This window comes from Saccopteryx leptura, chromosome 5, assembly GCF_036850995.1.
Source record: "Saccopteryx leptura isolate mSacLep1 chromosome 5, mSacLep1_pri_phased_curated, whole genome shotgun sequence".
Taxonomy (NCBI): Eukaryota; Metazoa; Chordata; class Mammalia; order Chiroptera; family Emballonuridae; genus Saccopteryx; species Saccopteryx leptura.
In genome coordinates, this window is record NC_089507.1 from 38,996,672 (window position 1) to 39,022,851 (window position 26,180).

Sequence of the window (26,180 nt, forward strand, 5' to 3'; positions counted from 1 at the left end):
TTATTGCTTTATAAAGTCAGTGCTTACTTAGTAATTAAGTAAACACTCACATCTACCAATTACATTGGTCACTGTATCTCTCTCTTTCGGGGTTCAATTATCTTCTTCCTGAAGAACATGCTCAAGTATCTTTTTCAGTAAGACCCTATGAGTAATAAATTTTATTTCTTCAATTTTTAATAAATTCTCTTATTCTTGAATGATAGATTTTTATAAAATCTAATTGACAGTTATTTTGCTTTAATATTTTAAAATATAATTCTATTGATTTCTAGATTGTATTATTGCTATAGTTGGTCTAATTATTACTCTTCTAGGTAATTTATCTTTCTTGTCTGGCTGCATATATATATATATTTTTTTTGGCTTCATGTCAAATTTTTATTCCGGAAAAAAAAAGCTCTTTTTATATGAAAGTATAGTTGATATATATTGTATTAGTTTTGGATGTACAACATAATAACATTTCACATTTATATACCTTACAAAGTGATAACCACAAAAAGTCCACTATCCATCTGACACCATACAAAGTTATTGTGATATTATTGATGGTATTCCCTATGCTGTACTTTACTTTCTTGTGACTTTAAACTGTAATTTTGTACCTCGTAATCCCCTTCACCTTTGTGCCCATACCCCCACTGCGCAACCCTCTGGCAACTACCAGTTTTTATATGTCTATGAGTTGGTTGGTTTTCTTTGTCCATTTGTTTAGTTTAAGCTGCATTTAAGAGTTTTCATGTGTGTTTCATGTCTGATGTTATTTTTACTTCTGTATGTTGATGTCTAGTTTTATTTATTCTACTCATTTTATTATGTTTCTTAAATATGAAGATTTCACAATTTTAACCCAATTCTAAAAAATCTTTTCAAACTTTATTTTTTGCATTTTTCTCTTCTATTTCTTCCTAGCATCCTACTGATTATATATTGGCTCTCTCCTTTACTCCCTTACCCCCTTACTCCTCTTTGTGTCTTCTTTCATTTTCCATTTCTACTAATTTTGGCTGCTTATCCACCATAGATTTAGCTTCCAGGTTTCTAACTGGCTATTCAATTACTTTTTTCCTTCTATTTGGTTCTATAAAACTTGCATAATTTTTTTAATGTTTATTGTATTGATTTTTTTTTTTAGGGAGAGAGAGAGAGAAGAAGGGACAGAGGGAGAGAGAGACAGGTACATTGATCTGTTCCTGTATGTGCCCTCACCAGGGATCAAACTGGCAACTTCTGCACTTCAGGACAATGCTATAACCAACCAAGCTATCCAGCCAAGGCACAAGATCTTCTTCTAATAGTGCACTCTTTCTAAGGTTTTGATTCCTTTTATTGTGCCTTTGGTAATTTGAACATAGTTATTTTATATCTTTCAGACTTTGATTCAATTATCTGTTTCTTAGTGTTCTATATTCCTGATTTTTGTCATTCATAATAGGCTGATTCTAAATGAGTTCTATACTTTTTTAGGAACTCATCTTTGTCGCGAGTTCTTTTTCTCTGACAATATCTTCCAAGTGATGTGACACTTGCTTGTGTTGGGCAGAAGTATCAAAACCTTAGATAGATTTTCATGTTATTTTATCAACTGAGAAAGACAACTAAAAATAACACTAGAACCAATGGCTAGGAAATTGGATCTGGGACAAACACCTAGGAAACAGGTTGATATTTTTCTTCCACTCAAAGCCCAAGATACTTCAGACAAACCTTTTCTCGTCTGCCTCTGCCAGGATGTAGAGTTTTTAAAATTCGTCTTTATATATTTCACCATAGAAGGTGACAGAGAAATTTTATAAACTATTTACTGTATGTGCCATTAAAAATAGGAAAAAAATAGAAGCAAAAACACCTTACGGCTTTCATCTTCATACATCAGGGTGGTCAACTCTTTTGTGCACTGGTACATAATTTCTGGCGGACCTGTACTGGTCCAGGGACCTGCGGTTGAAAAACACTGCATAGACTATTGGAGGTTCATATTATCTTCAAATAACGACAGTTTGCTTCTGACTTTGCAGTCCTTAGACCTTTTATTTCTTTTTCTAATTTATTGAACTGACTAGGGCTTTTAGTAAGGCATTGGCTCAAGAGGTGACTGAATTTTAGATTCATATTTTGAAGGTAGAGCCAAGAAGAATTGCTGACAAATAGTATTTAGGCTGAGACAGGAATCAATGTCGAGTTTAAGGTTTTTAGCCTGAACAAGTGGAAGAATGGCATTGTCATTCACTGCAGACAAGGCTGGAGGTTTGTTGATCTATCATGAAAGTAACTAAATGAAGGAAAGCAGCCTGACCTGTGGTGGCGCAGTGGATAAAAGTGTCAACCTGGGAGGCTGAGAGTTCCGGTTTGAAACCCCAGCTTTGCCCAGTCAAGACACTCACGAGAAGCAACTATGAGTTGGTGCTTCCTACCCTTCCCCTAACCCCTTTTTTTCTCTAAAATCAATAATAATAATAATAATAATAACCCTTTAAATGAAGAAAACAAAACTGATACTTATTGTTCAATGAATGTTCTAACAGACTTCAGCCTGGTTTTCCAGTTTTGAAATAACTCACTCCAGGAAGGATTTAAACATTTGCACAGTATACTCTGTCAGGTTTGAATTGGGATTTCCTGTTCAACCACTGCCCTCTATAGGGGGCTTGTCTGAGAGCTGTACACTCTGATTAAAATCCAACTAAAAAACTGGAGATAATTTTTCCCTTCAGCCCCAATCTTTCCTGTTTCCAACACACACACACACACACACACACACACACACACACACACACACACACACACCTGCCCATCTTGTTTTGCAATTTCTCCCTGGGTCAGATAACTATAAGAGAATGTCCCACCCAGGAAACTTGGTTCCTGCAATGCACTTATAAATAGCTTGTCTGAAAGGATGTCCTAGAAAGTCCAGCTGCACTTTGGGGCAGGTAACCTAAGACAGTGAAGAAAAAATGAATAGGACGACCCCTGCAGAAGAGATACTTGGTCATAGGAAAGTCCTCATTGTCCTAGCTGGACTTCAAGTCTCATCATCCTTTATCACGGGTTTCTCCAGATGTTGGTAAAGGTTTAGGTGACCTTGCACAAAGAAGCAAGACTCTAAAAAGCTGGTATATTTAACAATCAAAACCATTCAATTCCTTGGTATAATTACACACACCTAGAGGGTTACCAATCATTGCAGTAAGGGTGACAGTTCCCTACCTCTCACCTTTTCCACCCCTCACCTGCCACCCAATCTCAAATAGGTAAGGTCCAAAAACAAAGAGACACTATCCTGTAAACTTCAGTCAGTGACTGTCATATAATAGGCATACAATAATAGTTTTTGGAATTAACATCTTAAAGTCTTTTTTTAAATCACCTAAAAGAGTTAAATTTTCATTTATTGTAATTGAAAATTAATGTTGTTCAAAATAGATGTGTCAAGATATAACACTGTCACTACATGAAGCTAAATATCAGAAGAAACAGGCGGGGGAGCTAAACCCTTTACGTTGGGCAGTGGAATTCTAGTACAGAGAGGACTAATGCTTTTTTCTTTTTACAGAGACAGAGTGAGAGTCAGAGAGAGGGACAGATAGACAGGAACGGAGAGAGATGAGAAGCATCAATCATTACTTTTTTGTTGTGACACCTCAGTTGTTCATTGATTGCTTTCTCATATGTGCCTTGACCGGGGCCTTCAGCCGACCAAGTAGCCCCTTGCCTGAGCCACCGACCTTGGGTCCAAGCTGGTGAGCTTTGCTCAAACCAGATGAGCCTGCGCTCAAGCTGGCGATCTCAGGATCTCGAACCTGGGTCTTCTGCAACCCGGTCCAACGCTCTATCCACTGCGCCAACGCCCGGTCAGGCGACTTATGCTTTATAAATACAATTTTTACCGCTATCATTTTTTGTGTTATTTGAAATTGCTTTGATGATTTTCTATTTTACATGTTTAGATTATACATATTCCAAAAATTTATTCATTTTGCATATGGTCTGCTTTTGTCATCCATATATACACACATATATCATATTAGTAGCTGCATGTTATTACAACGTGTTAATGTACACGGTGGCTAATTTAGCTAAGTAGTCTAATGTGGAACATTCAGGGTTGTTTCCATTTTTCCACTGAAAATAATGCAGAAATGAAGACTTGAAGGCACGTGGTCTTGCTAGTTTTGCTTCTTTGAATCATATTCTGGGGTCCCATTTAGGCGTCCCTGAGTCACATTAGGAACAGAAAGTGACCCAGTCCCTCGATCCTGCGCAGCTCGGCGACGCCTTTGCCAGGGCAGGCGAATCCCGGGAGGGGCGGAGCGACACCCGCCTACCGTTGCGTCACCGATGTCCCGCCCGCTTGAGACCGGCGCGCGGCGCGCGAGGGGCCGGTCCTGCGCGGGCTGGCTGTGCGGCCCGGGAGCGCGGAAGCGGGCGCGCGGGCCATGGCTCCCTGGGCTGGGGCCGCGCCCTCCATGCTGAGCCCACTAAGCGCTGTGTGGCTCACACTGGCCGCCGCGTTCCTGCTGACGCTGCTGCTGCAGCTCGTGCCGCCTGGCTTGCTCCCTAGCTGCGCGCTCTTCCAAGACCTGATCCGCTATGGGAAAACCAAGCGGGGAGCGCCACCACGCCCGGCTGTCTGCCGGAGTTTTGATGTCCCCAAAAGGTAATGCCCCAGCAGGAGTGCTGGTTGCCAGCGCGCCGAGAGCGCAGGTCGTCCGGCCTGTGCAGCCCGCAGGGGGCAGCACTGGCGGGCGCGGGGCCGCGAGTCCCCGCAGGTTCCCGACGTGGCGAGGCCTCCGCGGGCTCGCCGAGTACTGGCTCCGCGTCAGCAGAGAGCTGAGCAGGAACGTGAACTTGTGGCCGCACGGGGAAGTGGCAGCGCTTCTGCATTTAAGCCTCTTCACCTGGCGGGGAAGTAAAGTCTTCTTTGTCTCCAAATTCTCCCCTTTCCCCGCCGCTGCACTCTAGGGCAGTGATGGGCAATCTTTTGAGCTTGGTGTGTCAAAATTCACCAAAAAACTGAGCATAACTTGGGTGATGTGTCACTTGGAGAAAAACAGCCTAACCGGAAGTCCCAGAACGAGACGCTCTGTGCCGGAGTTCTGTTGTTTTGGCCTACAGACCTCGGCACAGAGTGTCTACACTACAGCAAATGTTTTATCCTCGGCTACTGCACCTGGCCGTGCAGGAGCCGAGGATGAAACGTCCTTCTCGGCATGCGGCCCCATACTTCTCTGGTATGCGGCCGCGTGTCATCAAAAATGGTACGCATGTCAGTGCTGACACGCGTGTCATAGGTCCGCCATCACGGCTCTAGGGGCTCATAATCTATCTCTAGGTCGCCAGGACTCACTGGAAATGAAGGCAGACCCGCCCTTTGCGCCTTTGTTTCCCCTATTCGTCCTACCGGTCCTCGACTCTCAGAGTCAGGACCATGGGCGAGATGCTGGTCCCCACACTTGGCGCCACCTCCTTCCACTGCACTGACCCTCTTAACACGACGCGGCAGAGGCCGCTGGAGAAAATGCCCAAGTGGCGCATGGTAGGCAAACCGGACCCCGAAGCTCCATTTGACTTTTAACAGATTTCATAACCAATATTGACGAAAGACGACATCGTGAGGGCTTAAGTAGAATTATTTCAGGAATTGTAAGGGTTCCTAACATTTTGTGGGGATTTATTTATTTATTTTGAATTCAGAACATAGCTGATAAGAGTCAAGCAAACATTTCTAGATGATTGGAATATAGCAGTTGGGTTTGCTTTTGTTTTTTTCTTTTTCTTTTTTTGTTTTTTCAGTTTTTAAGATGCGTCTTAAATTGGCGTTCAGGAAGGAATCTGGAGGAATGTGAGTGATACGGTTTCTGATGTATTAAAACACCTGGGTTATCGCTTAATCCTCTCATAGGCAGTGCCAGAGATCCGCAGATAAGTGGGCTAAGTCTAACGTGGCTTCTGAGAGCTGGCTAAATCCCCTACTTTTGAGTATTGGAGAAAGATTCATTAGGTGTTCCACTGAGGTAAAGGGAATGAGACCCTGGGGAAGAGCAGTCAAGACAAGCTGGTTAAACCTGCTAGTTCTTTAAAGCTCTTTTTAAGTGAAAAGTTATGTCATCTTTTTTTTTTTTTCAATCGGGTTTGATTGTACTGTGTGTCCTTTACTACTTTATAGCAGGGCATTCCTGGTTGTCACTTTTTAATGTTATAAAGTGAAGGGAAAAAATTGTGTCTTAGAGTTGTGAATTCTAACAATTTCTTTTCTAAATTTTGAAAGAGTAAGTATTAGTGTCCCTGGGCTAAAGGACACATTTCAAGTCATTCCCTACACTTACCTATTTCTCTGGCTCCCATACCCTCACTGTTACTATTCAAGTCTGTCCTCAAATGACAGCCAAGAAACAGACTTGTACCTCCCCTTATTTAGGCCTTGGTACTTTTTGGGCTTCTTGTAATTTTTACTATATTATTTAATAATGTATGCCTTTTTCTTCCAGAGTTCTAGAGAGGAACCTCTCATGGTATTTTGTTCTGTTTTCTCCTCTAACTTAAAAAAAAAATTTTTTTTAATTCACTGGTTGATTGCTGTATGTGCCCTGACAGGCGATAGAACCCACAACCTTGGTCTATGGAGAGGACGCTCTAACCAAGTGAGCTACCCAGCCAGGTCTCTAAATTTAAATAAACATTTGTTTTGGCCTGACCAGGTGGTGGCGCAGTGGATAGAGCATCGGACTGGGACGCAGAGAACCCAGGTTTGAAACCCCGAGGTCACCAGCTTGAGTGTGGGCTCATCTGGTTTGAGCAAGGCTCACCAGCTTGAGCCCAAGGTCGCTGGCTTCAGTAAGGGGTTACTTGGTCTGCTGTAGCCCCCCCCCCCCCCCGGGTCAAAGCACATATGAGAAAGCAATTGATGAACAACTAAGGTGCCGAAACAAAGAATTGATGCTTCTCATCTCTCTCCCTTCCTTTCTGTCTGTCCCTCTCTCTGTCTCTGTCACAAAAAAAAAAAAGAAAGAAAGAAAGAAACATTTTTTTTAGAAGGTACAGCAAATCCAGACCAATCATGAAAGGCAAAAATGACTGGATATTATATTTAAATATTTTTCCTTGTACAGAATTCAATGGTACTCTTAAAAGTGAAAATAAACCTACAGTTTTACACTTAGAAATAGGCAGCTGGGCCCTCTCCCTCCCGGGAGCATGCCCATGCCTTTCTTTTCCCTCTTCTTCCCCTACATGTGTGCATCTACTAAATCCTAAGGGATCCCACGAGGCTTGCAACCAGAGGTGCAGTGGGCGGCAGCTCCTCCGGGCTAATTCCCTGAACCTGTCCCAGGGCCCCTGTTCTCTGGCTCCAGTGAGCTGACAGCAGCCCCGATGAGGCTCTCCTGTTGCTTCTACCCTAAGCTTTTCATTGTTTCACTGCCCCCAGCTTTAATAAACATACTCTCAAACTATAAATAAATAAAATAAAATGAGAAGAAATAGGCAGGTGGAAGTCAGGTTTCTTCACCTAAAAACAGTGCTTAGGTAATTTTGGTTTTTTGTTTTCCTAAGGAGGAAAGAATAAAACCTTAAATCAGTTCATGGAATGTATATATGTTTGATTCCATTACCCCTGTCTGCTAGATTTTTTTAAAAAAAATTGAAGTGATGGCTGCTTTTCTTTGATTAATTTTTAGTTCCTAGAATTTTGATATCCCAGAAAGTTTGAATAAATATGTGACCTCAAACATAAATCACAATGCATAGTGTATATGGAAGTAGTCCTGTTTCTAAAATTTCGAAATGTTATGGAAACATTGCAAATGGATTGAGCTCTAAAGGCAAAGAGAGCTGACCAGACTTTCCCCACTGGGGACCAGGGTTTCTAACTAGAGGTCTAGGAGATGTGTGGAGAGCATTTAGGGCAAACTTGGATTGGAAAAAAAATTACATCTTTATTTCGCAAATCTCTGGCTGAAATTCAGCATTTCATTAATGATGAATGTAATCAACAAACCACAACAGAATTAACAGTACCTGCAATTTTGTAACAGTTCTTTAAATTACATTAAAATATTGGACACCTTGGGGAGTATTTGAGACCTTGTTCTCTGACATGTCGTCAGTTTGGCTCAAATAAACTCTTTATAAAATTTAAAAGCTATATACTAGAGACCTCAAAACATTCTTTTCCTTTTTTTTTAATTTAGGTGAGAGGAAAGGAGATAGTGAGGCAGACTCCCCGATTGGGATCCACCCAGCAACCCCATCTAAGGCCAATGCTTGAGTGCCAAGCTATTTTTAGTGCCTGAGGCTGATGCACTAGGCCCAACTGAGTTATCCTCAGCACCAGGGGCAATGCTTGAACCAATTGAGCTACTGGCTGCGAGAGGGGAAGAGGGAGAGAAGGAGTGGTGGGGGGAGAAGCAGATGGTCGCTTCTCCTGTGTGCCCTGACTGGAATCGAACCTAGTATGTCCATTGCCAGGCCTATGCTCTATCCACTAAGCCATCAGCCAGAGCCAAGCAAACATTATTTTCATCATGACAAGAATACTATAGTTATTCCACACTAGATCATTTTTTTGTTTTTTGTTTTGTTTTGTTTTTAGAGAGAGAGAGACAAGAAGGGAGAGAAATGAGAAGCATCAACTCATGGTTGCGTCACTTTAGTTGTTCATTGATTGCTTCTCATATGTGCCTTGATCCAGGGGCTCAAGCTGAGCCAGTGATACCTTGTTCAAGCCAGAAACCTTGGGCTCAAACCAGCAACCACGGGATCATGTCAATGATCCCCACTCAAGCTGGTGACACTGAGCTCAAGCTTGATGAGCCTGTGCTCAAGCAGCGACCTTGGGGTTTTGAACCTGGGACCTCAGCATCCCAGGTCAACACTATCCACTGCACCACCACTGGTCAGGCCCCACTAGATCTTGTTATTCAGTACATTAATTAAGAAACACATGTATTACTGTATCACTAATTTGTTATTTAGTAGTGTTACCTATATTTCCATATAGTTGGTTTCCTTTATAATCTCTATGCATTTTATGCTTGTAGTAATATTTTGAGAAGGGGACAGTATACTATACTGCCAAAGGAGTTTGTTCATGGAAGAAAAATAATAAGAACTCCTGCTTAGACTGTATACTTTTCTTTCTTTCTTTCTTTTTTAGACTGTACACTTTTCATACATTAAATTTGTCTTGTTTGTAATCATATTCCTGGCTCAATACCTGACAAATAATTAAGTTCTTGATCAATATATTTTGAAAGAATTTTTAAAAAAGGTTTTAGGTTTAATCAGTTTATTAGTTAACTTGAATGCTTACTCTGAGAATTACTTAGGTGTGATAGCCTCTCTTTCATACATTTTTTTTAATTTTATTGAATTTATTGAGATGACACTGGTTAATAAAATTATACAGGTTTCAGGTATACAATTCTATAACATATCATCTGTATATTGCATTATATTTATATACACCACCCATCAAGTCTCCCTTCAGCTCCATCTATCCCTCTCTACCCTCCTCCATTACCCCCCACCTCTCTTTTCTCTCCTTCACTCCCCACAATGTCTGTGTTTATAAGTATTGTTTGTTTCCTTTGCTTAATCCCTTCACCTTTTTTCAAGTTTATATAGAGGACTACTGTGTGCCAGGAGCTATTCTAGGTCCTTGGAGCTTTTGTTCTTGTAAGATTGACAGTAAATATGTAAATAAATCTGGTAAATCAAGCAAACTAATTTCAGGTGTTGAGAAGTGCTTCGGAGAAAATCCAGCAGGGTTACTTGACGGAGAGCAAGACTGGTGGGTGGCAGTGACAAAGCTGGAAAGGCCGGGGTGGGGGAGGGGGCAGGAGATGAGGTCACTGCTCACCGGAGCCTCACAGGCCCTGACGGAGATTAGGGTTTAATCTGAGAGTGTGGAAAGCCTTTTATGGATTTAGGGTGAGGAAGGGAGCATGACATTATGTGCTTTATGGGCTTTTTTTCTTAATCCCTTCCTCTTTTTCACCCGGCCTCCCAAACTCCCAAACTGCCTCCCCTCTGACCGCTGTCAATCTGTTCTCTATATCTATGAGTCTGTTTCTATTTTGTTTGCTAATTGTTTTTTTGTCATTGTTCATTAGATTCCACATATCACTTCCCAGCCTTTTGGCTAAAATCAAGTGTAGTATCTGTTCTGATCAGTTCATTAGGTTCATGGGTGAAATCCTATGGTCCTTGTTTTTCTCTGACTGGCTTATTTCACTTTACATAATGCTGTCCAGGTCCTTTCCTGCATCACAAAGGGGAAGATTTTCTTCTTTTTTTATTGCCAAGTATTTCATTGTGTAAGTGTACCATAGCTTTTTTATCCTCTCATCGACTGATGGGCAGTTGGACTGCTTCCAAATCTTGGCTATTGTAAATAACACTGCAATGAACATAGGGGGTGCATATATTCTTTGGAATTAGTGTTTTGGGTTTATTTGGATATATTCCCAGAAGTGATTTATGTTCTGAAAAGATGACTAGCCATTGTGTGGAGAAGACTGGAGAAGAGGCTGTTATGGAGTCCAGGCAAGAGGTGGACTTGAGTGTTGGCATAATAGCTGCTGATCAAATAGATCCTGATGACATTGAAACACTCAGCAGGGGCCAGGCACTAGAGCTCCAGAAACATTAGTTCCCTTTCTTAGTTAACCCTATAAATATGTATTAAGTTTGATCCTATGTTATAGCTCAAAACCATGCAGTGGCTTCCAGCCAACTCTCAGAGCCCAAGACCCTATACGGTCTTGTTCCCACTACCTCACTGGCTGTTTCCTCTAGTTTACCTGCCGTGTGGCTCCACCCAGTCAGTCCAGTTTGATAGACCTCTCTGCTAGTCCTTTCCCCTACCTCAGGGCCTTTGCATTGCCTGTTTGCCCTATCTGGAAAGCTCCTCCCCCCCAGTAGCCACATGGTTTATGCCCTCACTTCCTATAATTCTGCTGAAATACCTTTTCAGGGTGATGTGCCCTATCCACGCTGTTTAAAATGTAATTCTGTCATCCCAGCATTTCTTCTTCTCTTCCCAGCTTTAGTTTGCTCAGTAACAATTATCACGTACTTACATGCTGTAAAAATTACTTTGTGTGTGAGTATAAACTCCATGAAGGCAGGAATTCATTGTTTTATCCCCAGAGCCTGGAGCAGTGCTTACAAAAAGCACTAAAATGTGTGCTGAATCAAGTGAGTGCTTGCTCAGCGTTAAGCCCTAGGTTACCATAACGATCACCTTCTATGTGTTCCCAAGGGTTGGGAAAACAGTGCTTCAATTAAGCAAAGAGCCAAGGGAGGATAGAGAGGGAGAGTGCCTGAAACAGAAGGAAGTGGAGTTTTTAGATCTACTTTCTGAAGCTAGAGCTGTCTTTTTAAAAAGCAAGAGATAAAACCTTATATAAAGAGTAGAACATGTTTCCTATAGAGGGAAATAAGGCAAGCAAAATAAGAAATACAATGTACAAAATGTAGGAATAAGAAGAACGGTCTGGCCTGACCTGTGGTGGCGCAGTGGGTAAAAGTGTGGACCTGGAACTCTGAGGTCGCCAGTTCAAAACCCCAGGCTTGCCTGGTCAAGGTACATATGGGAGTTGATGCTTCCTGCTCCTCCCTCTGTTCTTTCTATCTCTTTCCTCTCTGTGTCTCTTTCTCTCTCTGTGTCTCCTCTCTCTAAAAAAAATGAATAAATAAAATGTAAAAAATAAATAAATTGTAAAAAATAAAAGAATTTAAGAAAAAAGAAGAAGAACGGTCTGCCTGTGACTCAGAAACACCATGGCATTAGTAGGACACAGCGAGGTGTGGCTCAGCCGCTGACACCAAACAGATTCAAGTGATTGCAGGCGTGGCATAAATGGCAGTGTAATGTCGGGCCAGAAGAGCAGCTCAGGCAGGTCTAAACTGCAGGAATAGGAGCACAGCAGTGTGGTTTCAACCTCAGAGTCATCAGGGCTGTGTATGGAGCAAACACTGCCACTTACTGTGTGACCTTGGATAAGTAATTTAACCTTGCTAAGCCTTAGTTTTGCCACATAAACTTTACAGGATTGTTGTGAAGATGAAATGAAATAATCATTTTTTTATCTTTTTAATGTGTATTTATTGACTTTAGAGAGAGAGAGGGAATGAGAGAGAGAGAGAGAGAGAGAGAGAGAGAGAGAGAGAGGAACATAGATCTGTTCCCGTATGCGCCCACCGGGGATCGAAACTGCAATCTCTGCACTTCGGGACAATGCTCCCACCCACTGAGCTATCCGGCCAGGGAGAAATGAAATAATCTTCACTCATCCCCCCAAAACTAGACTGTTCTCTATTTAGTTACCAGAGGGATTTTTTTTTTAATTTAAAGAGTGAAATGAATGAACAGTGCTCTTTTTTTCTTACTGTGGTAACATTTACATGACAACATTTACCATTTTAATCCTTTTTGAGAGTCCAGCTCAGTGACTAAGTACATTCACATTTTTGTGCAAACATCACCACTGTAGGTTTCCAGAATTTTTCTATCAGCAGAGGGAGTTTTAAAACACATGATCACTTCGGGTCACTCTACTCAAATGGCCCCCCTTCACATTCAGTAGAAGTCAGTGTCCTTACGAGACCCTGTGCCAGGCGCGCCTGCCCCTCACCACATGGGCCGTCCCTCTCCACACAGTGGCCTTCAGTGCTCCTCAGCACCTTCGTGCTTGTCATTTCCTCTGCCTAGAAAATTCCTCCCCTCTCAGACTCCAAAGGGTTCCTCATTCTAGACAGATGTCACTTCGAGAGAGGCCATCCTTTCCCCACCCGTCTCGAAGGCCTCCCCTCCGCGCCTTCTGCTCACCCCAGCATTACCCAGCTGTCCACAGGTTCAGTTGTGGAGAGACCACTGAAAGGTCAACTTCGTCCAGGCAGGGACCTGGTCTGATCGCTTCCCGCTGAGTCCCCAATGCCAGCAGTGTCACCTGGCATGTTTTAAGTGCTCAATAAATACGTATGAAAAAATGAAGTAGGTAAAGTGGCTGGTCCAGAAGTTGCTCTTCAGGAATGGCCCTTTTTCTGGGGAAGCCTACAGAGCAAGGAGCTACAACAGTCTGCTCAGACCAGACCTGGGCTCAGTTCCAGGAAACGTGTCTTTTTTCTTTTCTTTTCTTTTCTTTTCTTTTAATTTATTTTAGGGGTGGGAGAGGGAGAAGAAAAGAAGACATTGATTTGATCTTCCACTTATTTATGCATTCATTGTTTGATTCTTGTAGGTGTGTGCCTTGACCAGGGATTGAACCCACAACCTTGGTGTATCAGAATGATGCTCTAACCAGCTGAGCCACCCAGGGCTTAGGAAGTGTTTCTTTTTTTTTTTTTTTTCTGAAGGTGGAAACGGGGAGAGACAGTCAGACAGACTCCCGCATGCGCCCGACCGGGATCCACCCGGCACACCCACCAGGGGCGACGCTCTGCCCACCAGGGGGAGATGCTCTGCCCCTCCGGGGCGTTGCTCTGCTGCGACCAGAGCCACTCTAGCGCCTGGGGCAGAGGCCAGGGAGCTATCCCCAGCGCCTGGGCCATCTTTGTTCCAATGGAGCCTTGGCTGCGGGAGGGGAAGAGAGAGACAGAGAGGAAGGAGGGGGTGGGGGTGGAGAAGCAAATGGGCGCTTCTCCTATGTGCCCTGGCCGGGAATCGAACCCGGGTCCCCCGCATGCCAGGCCAATGCTCTACCGCTGAGCCAACCGGCCAGGGCCTAGGAAGTGTTTCTTAAGGAAAACACTGGAAGAGAACCAAAGGCCAGAGGCCTAGGGGTGGAAGGGGCTGTGGAATTAACACCAATGCATGAACTTTTGAAGAGACTAAGCCCTGAAAAGACCCGAATTAGGGGTAACAGGATGGCTCAGAGGGCAGATCCAGTGATCCAGTTTTAACAGTGGTTAGGAGGATTAAGCAGATTACTATAGAATGATCGGATTCGATCGGTGTTAAAGTTATGGGTATGGTCTGGGGGTGCTGTGAGTTCTGGTGTGAGAATATTCTGGATCACCTGGAAGAGGAGTCCCTGAGTTTAGAGTTAATCCTCCTTACTCCAGGTGGGTTTACTTTGTCACAGTCTAATGAGACAAGAGGGAGGGGGGCTTAATATATGCACTGAAGATCAGGGAAGGCCAAGGGATCTCCAGGCACCTTGCAAAGTCAGAATGATTCGGAATTGGTTTGAACAGGGAAAAATAGTAAGTGGACCTCAAAAGAACCTGTTAGGCCTTGTGCCATATTAGGTGATTTTGTTTCAGCAAACCAACATCATCTTTCACATCACATCAACATTACTAGTTGCAACTTTTATTGGTTTGTAGTACTTGCATTTCACTTGTAGCTGTTGATTGCAAAATAAGGATTGTGCTTGTCTGAGAGTTGCAACTGTCAGGAGTTGACAGTTTTGTGAGTTAATATTTGTCATCTAAGTAAATTAGAAGAGCACTGAGTCAGAAGACCTCTGAGGTTCCTTACAGCCCTAAGAGCCTGGATTGTGCAAAGCTTGTGGAACAGATACATGGCCATTGCGGCACTTCAGCCCGGGGTTTAGAAATCTTTCCCAGATTTGGCTGTGTTAGCACAATCTAGTTCTCTCTGCCAGGACCTGGGGCCCCGTGTTTTGGAACTTGAGCCCAATCCAGTTACCCAGAGATAAGAGAAATTGCTAATTGAACCTCAATCTAGGTTGAACGATGTCAGTCATATCCTTGTTAGCCTCAAGAGGCCTCTTTTTCCTATGAGTTAACCAGTCTGATCATTTGAAAGAAAATTTTCTTCAATGTATTGAGGTGACACTGGTGAATAAAATTACATAGGTTTCAAGTGTACAGTTCTATGCTACATCATCTGTGTATTGTATTGTGTGTCACCACCCCACGTCATGTCTCCTTCCATCACCATCTATCTCCCCTTTATCTTCTTCTAACTTCCCCACCCCCTTTCCTTCTGGTAATCCCGTACAGTTGTCTGTGTGAAATGAAATTTCTGAAATCTGAACATGTGTAGGATTCAGGTTGTACTGAAAGGCATAACTAGACTTCTGGGGGGGGGGGGGAGGAGAGGACATTAAAAATAGCCTTTCTGCATAATGAAATGACTCTACCCTGATGATTGCCTAACTTGTTTTCCCTTTGTAGGTATTTTTCTCACTTCTATATTATCTCGGTGCTGTGGAACGGCTTCCTGCTTTGGTGTCTTACTCAATCCCTGTTCCTGGGAGCGCCTTTTCCAAACTGGCTTCACGCTTTACTCCGAACTGTGGGGGCGGCGCAGTTCCGAGGTAAATCCAACCATCACAGCCTGTTCCTGCTGCGGGGAGCGGTTCCTGGTATCTCAGAGCCACTCACAGGCTCCCCAGGAGAAGAGTTCTGTAGGGTTCAGAGCCTTCCGGGAGGAGATGTTCCCAATCCTTCAGTGAGATTGGCACAGCTAAGAGTTTGCTCCAGTCCCTGACTTCCCAGCAACTGCTGGGCTGTGTACAGGACTGGCTGTTCTCCCGCTGATATTTTGTGTAATGTCGATAAATATATATAGACATCTTTAGACTTAGGGGAAAACCTTTTTGGACTCCCTCGTGTTTGCGTTGAAATATTCATCATTTATATAGTCCAACCAAAATCATGTCTCAGTACTACTCCAGAAATTTGATAGAAAATTACTTTTTGATCTCCATGTAAAAATGTTATGCCATATGGCCTTGGTTTCATAATAAAATTGACTACAAATAGGTGTTGACCAAATGATCACATAACAGACATTAAATTTGCCTCAGATAAAGACCCACTGCAAGGCCCTGGCCGGTTGGCTCAGTGGTAGAGCGTCGGCCTGTCGTGCAGAGGTCCCGGGTTCGATTCCCAGCCCAGGCACACAGGAGAAGGGCCCATCTGCTTCTCCACCCCTTCCCCTTTCCTTCCTCTCTGTCTCTCTCTTCCCCTCCCGCAGCCAAGGCTCCATTGGAGCAAAGATGGCCCGGGCGCTGGGGATGGCTCCTTGGCCTCTGCCCCAGGCGCTAGAGTGGCTCTGGTCACAACAGAGCGACGCCCTGGAGGGGCAGAGCATCGCCCCCTGGTGGGCAGAGCATCACCCCTGGTGGGCATGCTGGGTGGATCCCTGTCAGGCGCATGCGGGAGTCTGTCTGACTGTCTCTCCCCGTTTCCAGCTTCAGAAAAAATACAAAAATTTAAAAAAAAAAAAAGACCCACTGCAAAGTAAGGACTTGAAGGTGTGAACAGTGAACTGGCCTCATAATGCCAGGCAGTGGGTGAGGGGCAGAATTAGACACAGATTGTTCTGGGGCTGTCTCTGTCCTTTGTTCTAGCAGCCAAGCCACAGGCTCCCTAGAAACAATCCTTCCTGGTATAACCAGAGGAGTTTGTTGCAAAAGATGACTGTCACAAGGGGAAATGTATGCAGATCCTATTTGGGAGTGGAGGATACCTCAGTGAATCCCACTTCACGAATTCAAACTTAATCTTTTCATTTGTTTTGTTTTGTTGATGATAATTTTTTTAAAGCCCCCTAAAATTTATTTTTCAATTGTAGTTTCTATTCAGTATTATTTTGTATTAGCCTCAGGTGTACAGCATAGTGGTTAAACAATCATATACTTCACAAAGTATACCCCCCGATATTTCTAGCATCCATCTGACAGCTTACAGTTATTACAGTATTATTGACTGTATCCCCTATGCTTTACGTCCCTGTGACTGTTCTGTAACTACCAGTTTGTACTTCTTAATTCCTTCACCTTTTCACCCAATCCCCCAACCCCCCTCCCCTCTGACACCCACCAATCTGCTCCCTGTGTCTGAGTTTTCATTTTGTTTGTTCGTTTATTTTGTTCTATAGATTCTACGTATAAGTGGACTCAGAGTATCTGAATCTTTCACCTCTTCATTTGTTTTTGTGGGGCTGGGTGGGGTTCTGGTATTTGGAGGGTTGGTTGTGAGGAGTTTTATTTGGTTATTTGTTTTAACCTATTCCTAAAGTGTTTAAACTAGGTTTTACTGTATTTAACATATAAAAACAGGCAAAGCTAACCTAAGCTCAAAGAAGTCAGGACAGAGCAAAAATCTAGGTTTTATGTCATTTTAAAAACCAGCATTTTCTCTGACTTAATTTGGGGTCGGGGGAGGAAAGGCAGGTACGAAGGTAGATCTCGGGGATCCCAGTCTCCTATAAGTGTAATTCTTTGTTCAATATGGAAAGGAATGCATAATTCTCCCTGTCTCCATTCTGTCCCCTTTCTGTGTATTTTGGTGCCTGTGTATGCCCCCCTTCTTTCCTGAGCTCAGAGGCGCCCCCCACCCCACCGTGGGGCTGCTCAGAGGCCACCCAGGAACTCATCCTGGCCATCCTCATTGTTATTAGTGCCAGCGACCGACCAGAGACCCGCAGAGCCTGGTCTCTGAGCACACAGACCCCTCCCCGGTGACGGCCACACAATCTGGGGGCTTTCACATGATGGAGCAGAGTCAGGAGACCTGAGTTCGTCCCAGCTCTGTCACTAGCTGACTGTGTAACCTTGAGCCAATTTTTTTACTTCACTTGGCCCACTTCACCATTGCTAAAAAAAGAAAAGAAAAGGAAGGTGTAAAACTGGATGGTATCTAGGGCCCTTTGGTAGTGTAATTTTGTTTAATACTTTGTGTAACAGTAGGGGAAAACATAACGTTGGGTTAATCGTGGAAAGAAAAATGCTGACTGTGTTGCTTTCTGAACTGTAGGAGGTGAGCTGGCCCTGTCTGCATTCCTAGTACTCGTGTTTCTGTGGCTGCACAGCCTGCGGAGACTCTTCGAGTGCCTCTGGGTCAGTGTCTTTTCCAACGCCGTGATTCACCTCGTGCAGTACTGTTTTGGACTTGTCTACTATGTGCTCGTCGGCCTAACTGTGCTGAGCCAAGTGCCCATGGACGGGAGGAATGGTGAGTGGTCCCTGGGGGCTGTCACCTGAGTCCCTGGGTGCAGGAGGGGCTCATACTCTTCAGGCAAAGCGCTCCACCCAGCATTATGGAAGTTCGAGAGTAGGAGACCTGCCCAATCCAGAACGTCTTCAGTAAAGATGGTGAAGTGCCAGGGATTCAGGAGGGTCAGTCTGAGGATGGAGAAATGGGATGAGAGGTTTCCCTCCATGGGAGTGAAGTCAGCGAACTCACGTTGAGAGAAAGCGGGAGTATGGTCACGAGTTGAACAGGAAGCAGGAGACACCCAAGAACAGGAGAGAAGGGGTCGGCAAAGAAAGTTGCTTCCCCAAAGCCGCAGTCATCCTGGGATGTTTGTGCGGAAACGTAGGGGTGAGGCTGGGGAAGGGCGAATTGTGGTGCAGCATTCAATCCTAGGAGACCAGAGAAGCGGGGGGCCTGGACTCATGGTGGAGACTTGTCACTTGAAGAGGGAGTAGGGAGCCATTTTGCGGGTGTTTGGGTCTTGTGGTTGTTGCCATTACACCAAGCTTTTCCTTAAGTGAGAGAGCCTGAGGAGAGAGGGCAGAACAGTACGGTGGCAAGTCAGAACTGTGTCTTCACATTTCTGAGCGCCTACTAACGAAGAAGAGGGAATCATAATCCTGACTTTTGTGGATGAGAAAAAAACAAATTGGGGTTTTTTTCCTTGGGGGAGGAGTCAATAGCTAACATATGACTATCGCTTTTGTAAAAACAATGTATGCTTACGATAAAGAATCAAGTTATTTGGGGTGATTGAAATGAATGTTTGGTGCTGAGGTCAACCCGGTGCAGCCGAGGTCTCCATCAGCCCAGACACTGTAGGGCAGAGCTCTCCTGACCGTTGCCTGTCAGTCCAAGGCTTCAGATCTTCATCCTCATAGACCGAGACCAAGATCTAGATCTTTCCAATGGCCCGTGAGAGAGCTTCCCTCCCAGGCCTGATTCCAGCGTCAGCGGGCCCCTCCGCCGGACCCTCTCTCTTGCCGTGCAGCGCAAAGCCTCCACGCTTGGGGAGTGATTTTCGATTACGTCTTATTGATGACATTTCTCAATTCATGAGTTAGTTATTGGCTCCAGCCGCTCAGCTAGCATCTCTCCACCTAAGTCCTCTGAACCTAATCGAGTCATCCTCTCCTCCCTTTGTTTCTGCTGAGTCTTCACGCACGGCCCCGTGTCACGGTTTGAGCTGGCACTTCGGGTGGACGGTCTGTATTTTCCACCCGAAGGGACTTGCCGAAGCACATCGGTCACTCGACAGCTTTTGGTCTGTTAGTTCGCGGAGGCATTAGGTTTCTCTTCTGGAGTTTTCTCTGCTGGCTGGACCCCACTTTCTGCCCCCCCCCTCCTGTTTAATGAAGGAAAGGCCATGTGGCGTCCACACAAATAACTTTCTAGACACTCCATTCTGAAGCTCTTTTGTTTCACCTGTCTGTCCTTCAAGAGGTCATCTGTGGTCATGTGGGACAATACAGAGAGGACTGGGTTCAGGAGTTTACTGAGAGGGAACACACTGGGGCATTTGTCAGCTGCAGGGTCTGACAGGAGTGGGCTTGGGAGTCAGAGGGGCCTTAGTCTGGATCCTGGCTAATTTAATCTTTCTGAGCCTCAGCGCTGTCATCAGCGAATGTATATATTCAACAGGAATATATACTGATTCCAGACTGTTCTTGTGAACAGGAAAGGAAAGGATATCTGTAAACTACCAGATCTTCACTAAATCTCCTTGTCAAGTCTAGAGATTCTCCCCATTTGCTCTCCATCACATGGTTCTATTTTCTTTTCTTCAGAGTACCGTCTCTACCGGAATTATCTGGGCTATTGATTTGTTTACTCGATTCTCCTGGTGGCTGCCACTAGAACGTGAGTTCATGAGGACTGGGATATGGCCTGGTGTATTCATTGCTTTATGCCTCATGTCTACAAGTGCCAGGTTCACTTGACACTCATCAAGTGACTAATGAATAAATGAATAGTTAATTACTACACATATTAGACTCTCAGTAAACATGAGTCTTACACCTGCTTCCCCTCTTCTGCATGGTAATTCCAACTTACCCTTACAGATATTTTTTTCTCACAGATAGTTTCTCTGCACTTAGAGTAGGTGACTGGGTAAGCAGTGATGTGAACTCATAGGCACTTGCTTTAATTTTTAACCCTTTAGTGACTTGTTCTTAAAACCCTTTTGATTTAAAACTGTATTTTTCCTATTTTGCTTATTTTTAACTGATAAAAAATAACCTTTTGGTTAAATGGCTACAACTAGAAAATATTAAGAGACTATAAGTAGATTGTTTCTATAGAGCTGGTTTTTCAAAGCAATGAATACAGGTCAACTTTGGTGACTAGTCAGCTGTCGTCAGGTACTTCCGGGTGCCAGGTCCCGTGTGGAATAGGTGACCCTTGCTTCTCTTACCTGAATCACCTCTGTAGGGGCTTTCTCTGGCTCCAGAGCCTCAGGCTGGCCCCTGTTGTCAATGGACAGCTTTGTTTCTTGAGCCAAGCCCCTGAATAGCCCGACTGCTTCCTGCTGATCATAGGGAAGTCCTCAATTTGCTTTTCTGATGCCAGTTCTTAAAAGACCTACAATCTTCTCTTCTTCCAGATAGCTGGAGAAGAAAGAGGAACACAATACATTGAGCATTTCTCTTCCTAAAACTAAATCTCTCTGATGAGGGTCTGTCTAATCGGAAAGGGATACTGTTGATTTCCATCTGGGAGTTTACCTGTCTCCTCTTTTTGAGAAACCCCACCCTTAGCCTTCACATCCAGTGGTTTTCTCCGTTGGCTGGAGCCCATCAAGTCAGCGTTTTGCCTTCAGGGTCTCCCTAGCAACAGCTTAGGATAGTAGGTCAGGGAGAGGTTTCAGAAAGTGTTTTCCTGACAATAGAATATAAGAAGGCATAAAACCAGGCTTGGAAATAGAAGCACAGCGTTGTCTTACCACACAAGAGTACATCACAAGAGCAGGAGACAGTTGAAGAAGGAACAAGAGAATGTATCATCGCAGAGTTATCTGCTAGGGGCTACTGAAGCTTCCCCAGCTGAGGAGCAAATCTCCATTGGTGTTCTTCCTCCTGTACTTGGGAAATTCTATCAGAATAATTTTATAGTCATGAGGAACAGAGTTAGTGGGTAATTGTGTTCTAATGACTTTAGGATTTTTTTAATTCCCTGAGCCTCTGAAATTTTGCAACATTGGCTAATAAGATAATCCTTATTTCTGTAGTCTATGTGACAGGGAAAAACCTCTTGATGCAAGCTCGGTGGTTCCATATCCTCGGGATGATGCTGTTCATCTGGTCATCTGTCCATCAGTATAAGTGCCACGTCATTCTCAGCAGTCTCAGGAAAAATAAAGCAGGTACGATATCGTTTAGAGTCATTGCATTGGCTTTTAACCCTCAGAAGCTAGTTGTCCGTGTTCCTTCATTCTTTTCCTTCATGCCCTAATTAGTTGGGCAATGTATGAAATATTCATTTTGGATAAGACAGCTCTCTGGGTCTTGATCTTCCCATCTATAAAATGAGAGCATTATACTGAAAGATCTCTCTGGTCCCACTAATCCTTTTATTTCTGATTCTACTCTGTGCCCACAACTTGGGGCCTGTATTATATATAATATGTGTCTAACCAGTATGTGAGCACTTGTATAACCCTGCTGAATTAGTATCATCCAGCCAAAGCAAAAAACTGGACTTTTTAGTTAGCTTGTGTTGACTTATCACAGGTACAGTTTTCGTTAGGTCTTTTGAAATATTAAGAATGGAATAGTATTCAACATTTATCAAGTGCTTATTTTGTGCCGAGCCCTATCCTGAGTGCTTTACATACAGCTTCACAATACTTTAGGAGCGTACAGTCTTATCCCCATTTTACAGATGCAGAAACTGAGTTATCCGAAGTTACATAGTAAGTGAGGGTAGAGCCAGAATTTGAACTTGTGCAGTCTCATTCTGGAGTATGAAATCCTTTTTTTTTTTTTTTAATATTTATATCAATACAGTGAAACTAAATTTTAAGAGATACTGGATGTCATTAGTTTGTATATTATTATTTTATTATAGAAGAGGCGTGGAAATTATTTACATGATGAAAGATTTCAGAACTGCAGTGGAAGGGACAGCTTCATGTGATGCCATTTCAGGAGTGATTTATTTCAGTCTACATACTTTCCATGCATGTCACCATCTCTAAATAACAAATAATCCTAGGCATCTAGAACTACTCTGGTGCCTCCGTATCCTGGAAGAAGAACTTTATCTCCAACCTGCACGCTAACTGGTTGTATCTCTCCACCCTTTCCTTTGGAGCCGGATCCAGCAGCGACTACTGTTGCTTGCAATACTTTTCCTTGAGATTTTTCTGGGAGCATAATGCTTCCTTTGGCTACAGTGTCCACAGTTCAACTAATACACGGTCAAAGAGGGGCAGAAACTTTCTAAACGCCTGTCCTGCTTTGAGTGTAGCTGCAGCAGTTGTACTTGGCTCCTGTGCCCTCAAGGAGAGACCCACAGTTCAAGGTCAACCCGCTGGGCACATGAACTCGGGAAAAGGCTGCTCAGCCCACAAGTGCGCTCCCCCCGGCACCGCCCCTTCTGAGACAGGGCGGCCACGGTGGTGCGAGGCCAACGTAGTCCCAAGGGCTCCTGATGTGATGACCAGGAGGTAGAAGCGGACCTCTTTTAGGCTTCTTGGAGTGTGAGCTTTTAATTTCTAGCTTGGATGATTGATGGCATAACAGGCTTTCCTTGTATCCTTATTTACAGTCGATGGTATAACCTAAGCTTGTGGTGTTTTTTAACTCATGGTAGGTTAATAATGGAGGCGTGCCATGATGGAGGTTTGCGTCCAGGTCTGTCATCCTCTCTTCTAAATACGAGTTTTCATACATGATTTGGGGAGTGATAAGGTAAACCTTTCTTTTCGCAGTTTCAAATGATCAGAAAGTTTTCTTTTTCTCATTTCAGGAGTGGTCATTCACTGTAACCACCGAATCCCTTTTGGAGACTGGTTTGAATATGTTTCCTCCCCTAACTACCTAGCAGAGCTGGTGATCTACATTTCCATGGCTGTCACCTTTGGGTTCCACAACGCAACCTGGTGGCTAGTGGTGACCTATGTCTTCTTCTGCCAGGCCCTGTCGGCTTTCCTCAGCCACAGATTTTACAAAAGCACATTTGTCTCCTACCCCAAGCATAGAAAAGCTTTCCTGCCATTTCTGTTCTAAGATAACCCCAGTCCTGAAGAACGCAAACCAGGTGGCAGGCTCACTTCCTAAGGACAGTGAAGTCTGGAAACCAAAGTACCATTTCTGCAGAACTGTTTGACACTCTCTGCTATTTTTACATCCAAAAGTCTTCACTGAATGAGCAAAGCGATACCCCTCAAGAAAACAAAGGCTCAAAGAACTACTTCTGGCAGACCAGGGAGTGCTGTGTGTGCTTTCTGAGATGCTTTACAAAACCAACCAACTGCTAAAAACTGGACAAGACTTCTCCAAGCTGCTCCAAAGCAAACTAACCAAGAAAATGCAAATCGCTTCAAACATACACATACGTACACAGAGGAAGAGAAAAGATCATCTGTGACTTTTTGTTGGGGAGAAAATGAACTGGGCTTCATAATAAGCAATATAGAAAGTGCTCAGTAACTGTCTGTTGTAGCATTTTAATAAGGGCAGAATAGCTTTTGAAAAAACCAACAATATATAATTTCACACCAAAGGACTCAGGGAATAATGAGTTTGTTGAAGTCAGTTTGTACTTTCACATATTTCCACAAAGATCTCTAGTCATGGAACCATCGCTAGTCACTTCCACCCATCCCCCCAAATCATAGCCCACAGGAAGTTTGAAGCCGCTTTTATTTAATACATTTTTGACATCCCTTTCAAGGGAGTACGTTAAAAATGAAAGCATCTGAAAATAAACTAATTTTATATTCATGCATCAAAAGCCTTCCTGAATGGATCTGACTTACACTCTGGATTAGACAGTGCTCTAGCCTCATGCATATGTAGTTATTCAAATTGGATTAATGTCTGCCTGAGTTTATTTTAACTAATAGAATGAATCTGAAGCTATTTAGGAAGAAAATTTACACTTAAAATAGCTTATGTTAAAATATGCATGATGAAATCAAAGGGAAATAAATGCATTATGTGAAAGAAAAAGATAAACTTGGAAAGTTATACTTATAGCCTGAACAATGCAGCAAAAACTTCACATTCATTCGTGCAACGTAAGATTTACTGGCTTCCTGACTGAGGTATATTAATTTTATTCCTGTTATGTAGATGTTGTATTATAGTCTACTAGGTACTAAAATTTTACGTTAATATGTACCTTGCTATGGAGAAAACCTAATTATTAATCAGGCACAGATCAAACACACAGTCATCCCTAGAGCAGTAAACCAAAACTGTCCAACTGAGATTCTTTTTTACTCTGGATGTTAATATATGCATGTCAAAGCACATTAAAGTTCTTAAAATAATTCTGCTGTAGCATTTTCCCTCCCATCAATCAAATACCATTTGAATCAGTTGCTCAGTCTATTCAAATAAACGACGGATTTATTTCACTTATCATTTAGATTTGCCACCTTCAGGAACAGGACTCAGGAGTCAAACTTTCTACATTGGAAATGTAAAGCATATTGTAGTTTGGTCTTAATTTCCACACAAATGGCATGAATAATTTTTAATAGCAAATTACTTGGGGGGAAAATGCATTTTGCTTTAGCATGCCAATTTATACCAAGTTAGACTAGGAATTGGGCGGATGTTCTGGAATTGCATTGTACTTTTAACTAAAGGAGTGTGCCTCCCTGTGAAGAACCACTATCAGGGCCCTTGAGAAAGCATTCCCGGTCCCTGCTGTCCTTGCTGTCCCTTGCACACTCTTCCATGTCCCTTACTTCACTTTTCCCTTTCTTGCCCAAACATTGCATTTCTATGTCAAGATAAAAGAGGAAGTCATGATGTCCTCAGAGGGGTTCAGCACAAAGTACTGTGGTCTTTGATGAAAGCTTAGCCATGGAGAATGATTGAGAATGGAGCTGCGCTTGCAAGATCACAATCAGCACTGCTCTTTGTGGGGATGAAAATTTTCCATGTGCCTCAAGGGAAGGCACCATGGAAAGTGCAGATTTTCCACTTGGGGTGGAGACTCTTGATTTTCCTGAGAGTTGAAGAATAACCTCATTTCATTCCATATATGTTTCTATTAAGGAAAAATGATACTGAACTACCTCATCACAGCATTCTCTAGGTTAACTACTGGCTATGAAACGTGTGGAGAAAATAACCTTTGCTAAGTCTCCAAGTTGTAGCTCCTCCCCTAAGCTAACATTTGCTTTCAGCAAGCATGGATGATTTTGTCTCCACAAACTGCTGTATTATGTTTTCAGTTCAATGAGTGGTTATTGCTAAAATTCATACCAAGGATAAAAGAGCTTTTGTAGATATTTTATACGAAGCTTAATAGATTAAGCACACGATACTGCTCACAAATATTAGGAGATATTTCAAAATGAATATGAAGCGATAAACTATCCCCTAATTTTTGTGAGCAGAATATAAACATTTGCATAACTGAAGTACCTGGAAACTCAAGGACCAATTGCTCAGTAATGTATTTCTAAATGAACTGATATATTAAAGAAGACCTTCAATTAGTAAATGAGCAAGTAGAAAACTTTTACACCTCCGTAAGCAATTTCTGCCTACTCTTTCACATTGCTTATCAAAAAAGTCATTAAACTGGTTTTTATAAATGTCTTATGTTAGTCTAACTGTCTAAGATTTTTCTGATAAATGGACAAGAAACAGTGGCAGTGGCAGTGATCCAGAAATAATTCATGTGACACAAACCTCATCATTTTTCTCAAAAACCAATGATTTTCTAGAGGGACATGTATTAGTTAAGGGGAAAGCAAAATTTAATTGTCAAAATAAAAACTGTACTATAAAGAAGGAGCACCGAATTGAGAAACTATAATACTGGGTCTCTTTCTTCAAACAATCTGAAAGCTTAAAGCACAAAAGACGCAAGGGGTTTCTCACAAAAGACAAGATAAGCCTGCTGAGTCCAGCCCTCTGGGTAAAACCTGATAGCACCTTGCAGTTCTTACCAGGGCTCCCTGGCCTACAGAGCACCTTGCTGTGAATTAGAAAGACGTCCCTCTAGGAACATCGCCCCGACAGCGGGGCAGAAGC

The 26,180-nt window shown here is 43.1% G+C and overlaps 1 protein-coding gene and 2 pseudogenes across 1 annotated transcript; 2 read left to right on the forward strand and 1 right to left on the reverse strand.

The window, feature by feature from the left end:
* Positions 1-4,369: 4,369 nt before the first annotated feature.
* SRD5A3 (steroid 5 alpha-reductase 3) lies at positions 4,370-23,644 on the forward strand. The gene is made up of 5 exons (XM_066385363.1): positions 4,370-4,660; positions 15,151-15,293; positions 17,740-17,937; positions 21,188-21,322; positions 22,930-23,644. Exons 1-5 carry the CDS (start codon positions 4,440-4,442, stop codon positions 23,187-23,189), a joined length of 957 nt encoding a protein of 318 aa, XP_066241460.1. The 5' UTR covers positions 4,370-4,439; the 3' UTR covers positions 23,190-23,644.
* Positions 10,125-10,288, forward strand: LOC136407210 (U2 spliceosomal RNA; annotated as a pseudogene).
* LOC136405537 (10 kDa heat shock protein, mitochondrial-like) lies at positions 22,119-22,853 on the reverse strand (annotated as a pseudogene).
* Positions 23,645-26,180: the final 2,536 nt, after the last annotated feature.

Excerpts from the sequence above, each read along its gene's own strand:
- SRD5A3 (XM_066385363.1), top strand. The coding sequence starts at position 4,440 with ATGGCTCCCTGGGCTGGGGCCGCGCCCTCCATGCTGAGCCCACTAAGC. Across the intron at positions 17,938-21,187 it reads GCCCATGGACGGGAGGAATG|TCTATGTGACAGGGAAAAAC; the intron begins GTGAGTGGTCCC and ends TTATTTCTGTAG. Across the intron at positions 21,323-22,929 it reads TCTCAGGAAAAATAAAGCAG|GAGTGGTCATTCACTGTAAC; the intron begins GTACGATATCGT and ends TTCTCATTTCAG.